Source organism: Felis catus, chromosome C1, assembly GCF_018350175.1.
Source record: "Felis catus isolate Fca126 chromosome C1, F.catus_Fca126_mat1.0, whole genome shotgun sequence".
NCBI classification, from domain to species: domain Eukaryota; kingdom Metazoa; phylum Chordata; class Mammalia; order Carnivora; family Felidae; genus Felis; species Felis catus.
The window spans coordinates 131,736,710-131,749,649 of NC_058375.1; the positions used below are offsets into that span (position 1 = coordinate 131,736,710).

General features: G+C 34.8%; 1 protein-coding gene across 1 annotated transcript in view; it reads right to left on the reverse strand.

The window, feature by feature from the left end:
* Positions 1-12,940, reverse strand: part of LRP1B (LDL receptor related protein 1B) — a 1,940,511-nt gene that overhangs the window by 285,153 nt on the left and 1,642,418 nt on the right. The window contains exons 50-52 of the mRNA XM_023259298.2: positions 4,887-5,000; positions 4,494-4,643; positions 879-1,001 (exon numbers count right to left, since the gene is read on the reverse strand). Coding sequence (XP_023115066.2) covers positions 879-1,001; positions 4,494-4,643; positions 4,887-5,000 — 387 coding nt within the window. The remainder of the gene's footprint in view (positions 1-878; positions 1,002-4,493; positions 4,644-4,886; positions 5,001-12,940) is intronic.

The following is a 12,940-nucleotide window of genomic DNA, read 5'->3' on the forward strand; positions in this document are numbered from 1 at the left end:
AAAAATGAAACTAAAGAAAGTACAACCGTATAATGGCTTCCTGTCCAGAAACTATGAATCTACATAAACTATTTGTAAAGTTCTCTGTTAATCCTGTTCAGAATCTGGCTCTAATGTAAAGATATATAGCATCTTAATCAAACAAAATGCACCTTCATATTTCATGATGACATTTACTTTTAGAGGAGTTTGACATTTCATAGAAGATCCATTTTTAATCTTTTCCTCTACTTTGTCTATTCACCACAGTGTACGTTATTTGTGTTAAATGGAAATAATGAATATATGCTTTGTTTCCCTGTAGGAAATTTCTTTGGCCTAGAAATTACAAAATCCATAAATTCTATAAAATAAATTTTCAAAGTGCTGTCTTGCCTTGCCAAGTAAAATGAAATGTACACATGAGAAATTAGGAGGTTAGATGCTGAGAGATGAGATTTTGAGGAAATACAAATTTAAGTAAACTATTTAAAACAATACATGTAATTAATAGAAACATTTAGAATAACAATGTTAATAGGTAGGCAGAGTATAATGAGTAGTGCGAACTAAAACCTTATTTTTTATAGCAGAAAGTAAATATATTAGCATTTCAAGTTAATAAGTCAGAAAATAAAGGTGTACCATTTAGATTGATAAAGATAACCATTAATGTTCAAATAAAAGGCTGGGACAGGAGATTGTTATTCTTTATTATAAGTTCTGTTCTATTTTAATTTTTATCATTTTGTATTATTTAATAAAAATGAAAATTGTTAAAATCAATTAGCAACATTTTTTATAAAATTCCTATGTAAAAAAGAGAACATCAGCATATAAGTAGTAATAAGGCATACAGAAAAAGACAGAATGTCACAGAGCAAGATAGAATGTCTCACCACAGTGGAACTCATCAAGTCCATCCTCACAATCTTTCTGACCATCACATATCCAGGTATTCAAAATACACCTTCCACTAGGACAACCAAAATAGTTTTCTTCACATTTATGTTTGTTTTGAACTGTGATAAAATACAGAATGTAATGTTAAATAATTTAAATTAATCTTAGCTTCCACAATGTTAGGTAGATAATAAAACAGTAGTACTCTGTAAACTGGAAGAGATAAATAACAAAAAACTTAAATAAAAGCTGAGATGGTCTCTTCAAGAATGTCAAGGTCATGGGTGTCTGGCTGGTCCAGTTGGTAGAGCATGAGACTCTTGATTCAGGGTCATGAGTTCAAGCCCCACATTGGGTGTGGAGCCTACTTAAAATAAAATTTTATATATATTAGGGGCACCTGGGTGGCAAAGTCAGTTGGCTAAGCATCTGACTTTGGCTCAAGTCATGATCTCATGGCTCATGAATTCAAGCCCTGTGTTGGGCTCTGTGCTGACAGTTCAGAGCTTGAAGCCTGCTTTGGATTCTGGGTCTCCATCTCTCTCTGCCCCTCCCCTGCTTGCACTTTCTCTCTCTCTCAAAAATAAACATTAATTATTTTCATTTATATATATTACACACACATATACATATACATATACAAAAGAATGTCAAGGTCATGAAAACCAAGGAAAAACTAAAACAAGACAAAACAAAAACTGGCACAGACCAGAAGGGATTAGGAAGATATGATAATCAAATCCAATACAGGATTGGATCCTGGATCAGAAAAAAAGATAATGGAAAAATTTGTTAAATACAAATAATGTGGAGTACCATTAATTAAAATAAAATACAATAAAATAAAACAATAAAACAAAATAGAACAAAATAAAACAAAATAAAACAGATAATTATGAAGTGAATGGGACTAAGGCTAAAGAATAATTTTTGGCGGAAAATATCTGTAATTCTATATACATAAAGATGAATAACATTACAAAAACATTAGTGGGTCTTTACTGAGAAAGTGTGGGCTGGGTGTTCCTATTGTCTTGTATTCAGAGTATGCTTTGACAAGGTTTATATAAGCATTCTGTACTTTAAAAAGAAAAACAATTTACAATGGAATCTCTAAAAACGTTATCTCTTACATAAATATCTTGAGAATAAGTATCTGCATGCAAAGTTACTTTGTAAATTACATATTTTGTAGACTGTGGAGTATTGTTATTATCATTTCTTTTTTTTTTTTTTTTGCATCTTTTTCAATGTTTATTTATTTGTTTTAAGAGACAGAGGGATAGAGCATGAGTGGGGTAGGGGCAGAGAGAAAGAGGGAGACACAGAATCTGAAGCAGGCTCCAGGCTCCAAGCTGTCAGCACAGAGCCTGATGCAGGGCTCAACCCCATGAACTGTGAGATCATGACGTGAGCCATAACCAACTGAACCACCCAGTGGCCTCTTGTTATTATCACTTCTAAGAGAGCATATAAAATATTAGATTTTTCTCTACTAAATTAGATTTTTCTCTACAAGGTTCCCTTGTACCTTTAGGTTTACATAGTTTTAGACTGGCTCATAGCCAATTCGGAAGCAAACCTTAGAATATACATCACTATATAATAATCCATTCACACTATAATAATCATATGACAACAATCCGTTGTGACTGTATTAAGATAACAATCCCATCTTATTTTTTCAAATGCCAATTTTGTATATTTAATTGAAGATGAAAATAAAATTTTTGACAGAATTCACCACTAAACTGAAAAATCATGTGATTTATGTCTTACTTTTTCTTAGGATATTGCCTAGATATCACCTAAGGTGTTTAAGCCTGACCTATTACTGGCTTCCAGTCTGTCCATCTACCTGTCTCATCAGTCTATGTAGCTCCCCTCTCCTTCTTGCCCACTATGATTATAATTCTTTATTAATGTTAAAAGTAAACTTTAAAAATAATTTGTTAATATTAGAAATATATAAAGGCCACAAAGTTTTTATATATATGTAAGTTTTAATGAGTATCTATTACATGCTGCCTTCAAGTTAATTTTAAAAATTAACTACAGGGGCGCCTGGGTGGCGCAGTCGGTTAAGCGTCCGACTTCAGCCAGGTCACGATCTCGCGGTCCGTGAGTTCGAGCCCCGCGTCAGGCTCTGGGCTGATGGCTCAGAGCCTGGAGCCTGGTTCCGATTCTGTGTCTCCCTCTCTCTCTGCCCCTCCCCCGTTCATGCTCTGTCTCTCTCTGTCCCAAAAATAAAAATAAACGTTGAAAAAAATTTTTTTTTAAAAAGTAAAAAAAAAAGATAAAAATTAACTACAGCCATAATGAGGTAATTTTTGTAGAAAGAACAACAGATTATGAATCTAGACACCCAGGGTCCATGAGTCTAAATCAGTGTTAGTATATTTCTTTTAAAACGTCTTATGTGATTAAAAGTAAAAGGTGGAAGAGTTGCGGTGAGCCACAGTCACAAGTGCATATAAAAGTTCTCCATAGAACCGGAAAAGTTCTCCAGTTCCTCCTAGGATGCAGCTAGCCTTTCAAACACAGAAGGAACAAAAATGATATCAAGAATGTTACAAATCGTTGAGCAGGAAAACACAAAAATAAAAGGAATCTGCTAATGCAAATTAAGTGACAGATTATGAATTATTAAGAATATCGTTCGACACTAGAGATTGAGTGTGCGTGTGTGTATACTGCTGCATAGAATACCTATGAATATAATTTCCTAAAATATTTTTAAAAACTTGCATGTCAACTAAACATGGAAAAAGTGAGTATAGCAACAGGATAAGAAGGAGGAAATACCACAGCTCCCAGTGAGACACGTGATTGCAAGGGTAAACAACCAATACACTTACAACCCTTCTGTACCCAGACACCATTCTGTTTTTCATTTTCAGTATGGTAGTCATGAAACTACTGAAATACTTTCCTATAAAGCATATCTATTTCCAGTTATAGTAATTTAACACCTTTACTTCTTATATTTTTTTAGATTTGTTTTCTCAAATACTTAGAAAGGAACAGCACTTTTCAATGGAAAGCATTCTGTTAAGAATGCAGATGACACTCTGAAAGAGCTTATGTTTGCAAAATGATTAAAAAGTGAGATATAAATATGCCTTTCTGACCTTGATCCAGTGAAAATAACTGTTACTCATGCTACTATGTCAAAAGATTATGTAAACTTCATCAAACAGCCTAACATGACAATACAAACTCTATGACATTGAATAAAGCCAGTGGTGAGAAACATTGTCTCTCTCCCTTTAGTTCATGAATATTTTTTTTCTCAGTATGTAATACTTCCATGGAAATTTTAGAGATCACACATTTTAAGACTTAATCACCAACTTTAAGAGGATTAATGACGAATTGAACATTCAAAGGAAATCGATTCAAATACAGAACAGATTTCTTGAGTATCATTTCATAACTCATTAAAAAACATCAAGGGGCATGTTTGGAAGAGGATGATTTCCTGTAATTTAGTCTACATTATTTAAATTTTAATCCTAACAACTGGATATCAAAAATAAAGTTTCACAAATTTATTGTATACAATGAGACTCTAAATCTCAAGGCAAAGACTTTTTTCTTTCTAGAATTACCTGGGCATTTTAATTCATCTGAGTAGTCCCCACAGTCGTTAGACCCATCACATATCCAACTTGGCAGGACACACAGTGAGGTAGAATTACATCTTATAAACCCTGTGGTTTTCACTCCAAGTTTATAGAAATGTGTACAATCTGTATTATCTGTAAGGAGGTAAACAGAAAAATGAAAAACACCTCATCTGCAAAGATTATGAGCCTTCTATGTAGGTCACAGAAACAAGAAAAGTTAACCTCATTTGAAGAGATAAAAATGCAATTATCCTACACAACAGGGGTTAATTACACATCAATTCTGGACAAGGTTCAGTGAAACATTGGGCAGTGCTCCATGGAATGCCAAAGGTACCCAGGGAGGAACAAACAAAAGGTAGTGGAATATCTTACTGCAATTCTTTTCATCTGAAGCATCTGCACAATCTATGTTCTGGTTGCATCGTGCTGATCTTGGAATGCATGTCCCATCTGCACAACGGAACTCAACAGAGGCACAGGTTGAAACTGGAAAAACAGGTAAATAAAGAAATGGATAGATGAGACAAAAGCGATTTCTTGCTCTAACATTCTGAGTACAGATGGTCTCTGACTTACCATGGTTCGAAATGAGTTTTTGGCTCTGTGAGAGTGTGAAAACCATACACTTTCAGTTGAACCTATACTTCAAATATGGAATTTTGATCTTTTCCTGAGCTAAAGATCCGCAATATGATGATACTTTCTCGCTTGAAGCTGGGCAGCAGCAGGGAGCCACAGCTCCCAGTGAGACACGTGATTGCAAGGGTAAACAACCAATTCACTTACAACCATTCTGTACCCAGACACCATTGGGTTTTTCATTTTCAGTATGGTAGTCACAAAATTATACAAGATACACAATACTTTATTATAACATTGAATTTTTGTTGGATGATTTTGCCCACCTATAGCCTAATGTAAGTAAGTGTTCTGAGCGTGTTTAAGGTAGGCTGGGCTAAACTATGACATTTGATAGGGTGGGTGTATTAAATGCATTTTGACTGACAATATTTTCAACTTATGATGGGTGTATCAGGACATAACTGCATTATAAGTCGGGGAAGATAGTATTTCAACTAATTCACATAGTTTTGTTTGGTTCTACTTTTTTAATTCTGGGAAGTCAAACTTAACCCATGGCTCCCACCCTTGCAAGCTTGGGTTTGAAGTCTCATACGTCTTCCCTGTAGCACAACTATTCTCTCCGTTGTGGTACTTAAAATACCTCATTGCGATTGCCTGTTTATGTATCTGCTCCCCCACTAAGTTGTAAGCTCCATGAACGCAAGGACTGTGCCTTGTTCCCATGATAATATAAGCGCAGCACTAAGCCAACATACCAAAAACAAAAACAAAAACAAAAACAAACAAACAAAAAAACTGCATGTTGCTGAGAAATTCTTTCTCCTTCCAATTTCAAAAGTACACGGCTGTAACACTAAGCAAATGTCTAATTGACTTAGTATAGGGAATTCCGAATCTGGTTGCAAAGAAGTGGAAGTCGACTTTGATGAAAAGAGCAGACAGCCAGCCAGAGACACTGAGATGGAGCAACCACTGAGCATTTGCTTTATTACTCAGAGGAAATAGCTCAGCAATGCTAGAAAGTCATCCATGCCATTTTCTACTCCTTTACACAGCCATATCACTAATATCTGCTATAGGAAATATGAATCCCTCGTTCTCAGAAGCATAAATGTGGTATGACTTGTCTCTATTGTTAGTAAGTATGGCTTTCCAATTCCCTGCTATGCTTAGATGAGAATCAGTTTCAATATGCTACTGTCATTATCTACACCTTATACAGAATAGCTTATGCTTAATCATATATTCCTTTCTACTTTGCTCACACATTCATTACCATACAATGGTTTCTAGCAATATGTTGTGAACAGGTGCATGACATACTATGTACATTAGATTAACTTAGGTGAGAATTTTATTCCAAATTCAAATTTCCACAGGTGGCTTATGTAAATGTACAACCTGAAGGGCTCTTTGATTATGCCAGTTTTACTAGTGTTGATATTTTAAAGAGCCCATTTAATTATAAATAGAAATTATATCAATTGTAAATGGTTAAAATGCCACCTTAAAATATGCAAATTTTACCCAAGGGTGTATGTGTCATTTGTATTTCATAATGCACTGTTCTTATTATATTTAATTGTATCTTGCAATTGTATCCTTATTTGTGCTTAAATGATGATTAGAATAAATGTTTTATTTACAATTTACAATTATAATTGCCTCTTTGTTTTCTTCATTAAAAATAACATCTTATCATATGAAACAGATAATGCTATTATGAATAGAAATAAATACCCTGTTCCAAACAGGAAAAAAAAAAAGATATTCTTCTTTTACATCTACAAAAGCAAAATCTCTTCCATATTCCTTTCAATTACATTTTACATTCAATATTTTTTTCAATAGAAACAGTAAATGGAATATATAACATAGAAAGCAATCATGACAAGCATTTATATTTTGTTTCTTACTTTGCTATCTATCAGAATCTCCTATTAAGAAGTTATATTCCAAAAGATCCTGTATAGTGCCTTTATTCAGAAGACAGGGTTCAAATTTCAATAGTGCTGTATTACAAGGTATTTAAACCCATATGCTTCCATTCTACACAAAGCAAAGATATTATCAATTGTCCTGCTTCCTGGTACATTGGCTGACAGAATAATGAATGCTATGTAAATGCTTAACTAGAGACTTCCTTGAATTTTTTATTTTAAAATTTCTTATGATTTGATTATTTTGAAACATGGTACATGCAATTGCATCATGTTAATTAAATTATTGGTACTAAATTTAGGATGTTTAAGAATTACTTGAGGAGATGTATTTAATGTCTGCTTTTTAGTATCTTACTTCACATTCTGCTTAAAGTTAATCCTTAAAGATTAAAAAAAAAACCCAACATCCTAGACAGTGGTAATATTCCCAGACAAATCTAAAAAGATATCTCGTAATACCCCTGGGTTTCCATCTGATACTCACAGAGTTTAAGGATGCCAGAACGATCACAATAGGCACAATCACAACTCATTCCACCACCTCCATCTCTCCCCAAACTTCCACAGAGAATCCTCTGTATACGTGGCAGGGAGCCCATCTGAGTGGGGATTGGTGGCAGATAGAGTGAAGAGGCAAATTATGACTCCGTGAACATGGGGGTGGCATCTCACACAGTTAAGAGGACTCGAGATCCAGCAATGTAACCGTAATGGAGGTTCAAAAATAATTGTACTGGGGCTCTCAGGTGGAAGTGCATGTAAAGAATGCGAGAAGAGTAGGAATGTGGAGCAAGTGGAACCCAGTTTTAGATGGTATTCTGAGAAGAAGAAAAAAAGGACAGGGAATCTGACTACATGAAAACAAACTATAACTTTGAAGTTGAAAAGAGGTGTTAGGAGATAATATTTAAAAGAAAAACATGGGCAAAAAGATGAGGTAGGGGGTCAGGAAAACTGGGCAGAGGGTAGAATATTTGTAGGATGTGTGTTTTCTTCCACTTTCCAATAAAAAATATGGCTAATGAATCTTGGTGAGGAGGACCAGGCAGACCTATTAGAGTAGGTGCAATGTGCAAATAGGAAGACTGTACCTTTACTTCAAATCCTCTCTCCACAGAGTCTATAACTTGGTGTAGAGTTTGGGAACCATCGGAAGGTTAACTAGGATGTTAAGTCACACTGAAATTGGACATACTAAGTGGTTGCAGCATTTCATACGCAGTAGAAGCAAGGTGGTTGTGGGGATTAATATCTCCAGCATCTGTAGGCAAGGAAGGAGAAGGAGATGGGAGGAGTCCATGGGAACCACAGGAACTTTAGTAAACAGGTAAGCAAATGCCTCTTCTGCCAAATCGTCTTCTGCTATGTTCCTTCAACTATATTTCTTCCCCACTTTGTTTTGGTCAGTCAAGTATTGAAATGTGTTTCACCCTTCGGGTAACTTTTGAGGGAGAAATGTACTGGAATCTCTAATTTGTCAAGTGAATATGAAAGCTTTCTGTCAATTTTTCCTCAGGCTAAAAGTCCCGAAAAACAGAGAAAAGAAAATAATGTAGTCCAAATAAAGATAAGCCAAGTGAGAAATACTAGACTTTTCCCTCCAGATAGTCCAAAAGGAGAAGGAAGCCTGCAAAATGTGAGTGAAAACAGCACAGCCACACCAGGAATAGCAATGAGATACTACAAAGGAAGATCTGACAGGGAATGTGGATCAAAGCAGCAGTAAGAGGGAATAAAACCATTCTTCCCCTCATATACTTTCTCAATTTTCCTGTTCCAGCCACTTTCTTTTGTCTGTGTCAGTTAAAATATTTAATGAGATAGGAAAGATATAAGATCGATTAGTCTTTCTGTGGTTTTTAGGGCACTTGTTATAAATAACTTAAGTCAATGTTTTCTCTTCCAACTTCCCTGCCCAGCCTGCAGCACAGGGAAGCTGACAAGGAGAAAGAAAGAAAGAAAGAAAGAAAGAAAGAAAGAAAGAAAGAAAGAAAGAAAGAAAGAAAGAAAGAAAGAAAGAAAGAAAGAAAGAAAGAAAGAAAGAAAACATTAAATTTGCTGTCATATCTCTTCCGTTTACTTTCAAACCACATCTTTTATTTAACTTACTGCTTAGGCTCTAAAGGTATGCAAACCCAGAAGGAATGATGATTTCGTCTATAGGCATGCTTATCTCTTCCTTTAGCGTATTGTTTGTGGATTCTTCAAAGTTTTATTATGAACTTATGAAAAAACAATCACCAGTTTCCTCTCCTTTAGGTAGCCTTAGAACTACTTAGCTCTCCAGTCCACCTAAAGGTGTCCAGGTGGCCCAGGCAAGTTCATGTACTTCCCAAAGGGAGTAATTAGACCCATCTCAATTGGGAGAGAAGGAAGGATATCATGTACTCTCCCCGAACCTATTCACACAACCTCTCACACAACCAGAAAAGAATACAGAATGACAAACTTTCTGAACAATTCTTCAGGTTATCTCCCTCCACCCTGCCAGGTAGCCTGATGTCTAAAACTCTCAGGGCAGTAATAAAAGATTTACAAGGATTTAGGGTTTTGCTTCTCTTCAAAAAGAGAAGAAACTAAAACTGATTCCTTATAATATCCATTTCCACTCTGTAAACAGATTTTCTGCCTTGTGGAATAAGAAAGAAAGAAAGAAAGAAAGAAAGAAAGAAAGAAAGAAAGAAAGAAAGAAAGAAAGAAAGAAAGAAAGAAAGAAAGATTAATTACTATTAAGATCTAAACCAAAGAAAAAAAGTGTAAAATACTTCAAATAATTTACAGATGATTCCACCGTAGCCTCTCTCCATAGCCTATCAAACTGTCTCTGTGTATATTGACTTTTTATTGTACTAATTTATATTTTTCATGTCTTGCTTTATTTATGTTAAAAAGTACTGGAGGCACCTGGGTAGCTCAGTTGGTTAAACATCCGATTTCAGCTCAGGTCATGATCTTACCGTTGGCAGGTTCGAGCCCCATGTTGTGCTCTGTGCTGACAGCTCAGAGCCTGGAGCCTGCTTTGGATTCTGTGTCTCCCTTTCCTGTCCCCCTCCCCCTGGCTTGCACTCTCTCTGTTTCTCAAAAATAAATAAAAAACATTAAAAATTAAAAAAAAAGTAATAGGTAGCACAAGTGTGTATGTGCATGCATGCACACAGGTGTGAGTGCCCACGTGTGCACATGTATATATATAACAAAGCACTGCATCCACATGTTGCACTGACTGGAAGAAAACACTTGGAGAGAGAACTCCTTTTCCATTGTCCCTGAGCCCTTACATGTTCCTTTTCAAATTTCATTATCTTTTAGGTACGATAAGGTCCCATTTGCTGGATGGCTATGCATCTGAATTACTGACTTATAAGATAAATTGGCTTATGGGATATAGACCCAGAAAGTCTTTCCCTAGGATGTGAAATGTGCCCTACAAGGACACTATGTGAATAAAATTAATATGAGGGAAAAATCAAATCCACAGATGTAACTGTAATAAATAATCTCATCTAAAAAGGTACCCATTTGTTTATCCTAAAGGAGCTAGTTCACTTACTTAAATCTATTAATTTCTAGCTAGTAATAAAGTATATGAGTTTTCATGAGCGCTCTTAGTTTCAAGCATCCTATATTAAACAGGAAGAATTTCAAGACATATGTTTTAGTTGTTGTTTTTAAGATATCCAATAGTTATGATTTTCACATTATTATTATCACAAAAGAAAAGTCTTGACTGAAACTTGATTCATAAATGCAGTAGTTATTGTCCAAGTACAAGACTGAGATAGTTATAACACAGAAATCAAAAGTTTAGTCTAAGAAAGGGGAAATAACATTGTGAGTTATTTTTATTGTTATTCAGCAGCTGGTAATGATAACATTAGGCACAATAAAATCTATCTATATTTTTTGGAAGACTTACTGCTCCCCCAGCAACATAAGAATTTGATATACACCTACCATGTACTAGGTACTCTGTTTCATAAACTTCAACTCATGGACTAATTTATTTACCACCTTTGAAAAAACGTTTTTTTTTTTTTTTTTTTTCATTTTTCAAGAAAATCCACAGTAAGTTATTAACTTCCCACAGTTCCTTTTATGAATTTTGTTGTAAAATCTACTTTTCGTATCTATTGTTCAATTCCTTCACATTCTATCTTGATATTTTTATCTTTATCCTAGCTTAAAGTCTTTATTATATTCTCCCTTCCTGCTTGCAAATAAATAATAAAACATACTTTTTTTTTGGTCTACTTATAGTTTGGTTTCCTCCTTTCTTCCAAACACTTATCCATTTCCCTACACTTATCCCAGTATCTTACTATACTTTATCATTTTTAATATTTTATATGCAGTCTGAAATAACAGTTGATTTAGTCTGCAAAAGTATTTGGGTCTTCCTAAGCTCCAGGGTCAACCTTAAATAGTAAGCTACTCAAGTGTTTGGCCAAAGTCTTATGGTCTAAGATGGCAGAGTAACTTCTTAACCCTTTTCTAGTGACAAATTATTTGTGCACATTCTGTCCTCTTCCACAACTTTGCATCACCTTCTCATAGCAACTGGATTTCATATCTTTCCTTTACCATCAATCTATTCTTTTAAACAAAATGTCTATTTTTGAGAGAGAGAGAAAACAAGAGCAGGGGAGGTGCAGAGAGAAAGAGAGAGAGATGGAGAATCTAAAGAAGGCTCAGACCTGTCAGCGCAGAGCCTCACCTGAGACTTGAACTCACCAACCGTGAGATCATGATCTGGGCCGAAATCAAGAATTGAACGCTTAACTGACTGAGCCACCCAGGCACCCCAACCATCAGTCTTTTCTAAAAATAGTATTCTTCACTGTATTTACTCCTTCACCATACATTTTCTGCTCCAACCCAATGAAATTTGGCTGTTCTTTACAATTGTTCTTTACCACTGAACTGACTCTCAACGAAGGTTACCAAGAAATTATCTCCTATTTGCCAAGTTCAATGACCCTCTAGTCTATGCCTGGCTTCTTGCCTTCCCCATAACAATTTGCAATGCTAACTGATTCTCCCTTCTTAAAAATAATAATTTCTTATGAAGATCTTTTTATTAGTCCTGTGATCTGATTCTCCTTTTTTTGCGTTATTAGTATATTTAGTTTTTTTTTTTTATTTCTATAGGCAATTCTGATGTACTCCCCTACAACTATTACTGCATACACCCTCTGAGCTTTCTCTCTGTAATGAGTTCAAAATAAACACTTCTCTTCTAAATATACTACTGAAGCCCCAGCTCTACATCTATCTAAATGTCTTTGGAACAGTTCCATCTGAATGTCTACAGGTGCTCCCCTCTCAGAATGCAAATATTATCTTATTCCTATCCCACGTGAACAAAAGACCTATAAAAATAAATTTAAAAAATAATGAAACACAAATAATAATTTAAAAACAAAAACAAAAACAAAAGCTCACAAAACTCATCTATTCTTTCCTATGCTTTCTCTGGGATTATTACCCGAGATAAACCTTTTAAAACTTGTTGTATCTGTCTCTCTCCTCTTTATTCTCATATTTAGCTGCTGTGATAGCCTCCTGTTTTATCTTTCTGATGTCAGTATTATAGTTTTCACTTTCACAATCAAAGTGTTTTTTTTTTCCTCTTTTTTTTAAAATATAAATTTTATTATATTGGGCTTCCTTTAAACCTTCACTGACTTTCTGGTGACTACAAGGTGAAGTTTATGCTCTTTAAAATGGGTCAAAATATATCTTCAAGTCATGGCTCCTTCCTCTAATTTGTCTCATTTTTTCTAAACCACTTGCCAGTATGCAATCAAGCTCTGACCATATCAAATTATTTGCAGCTTTCAATATTAGTCTCCCTACTTGGAATTACCTTCTATTTTGATCATTCCACCTTATTTATAC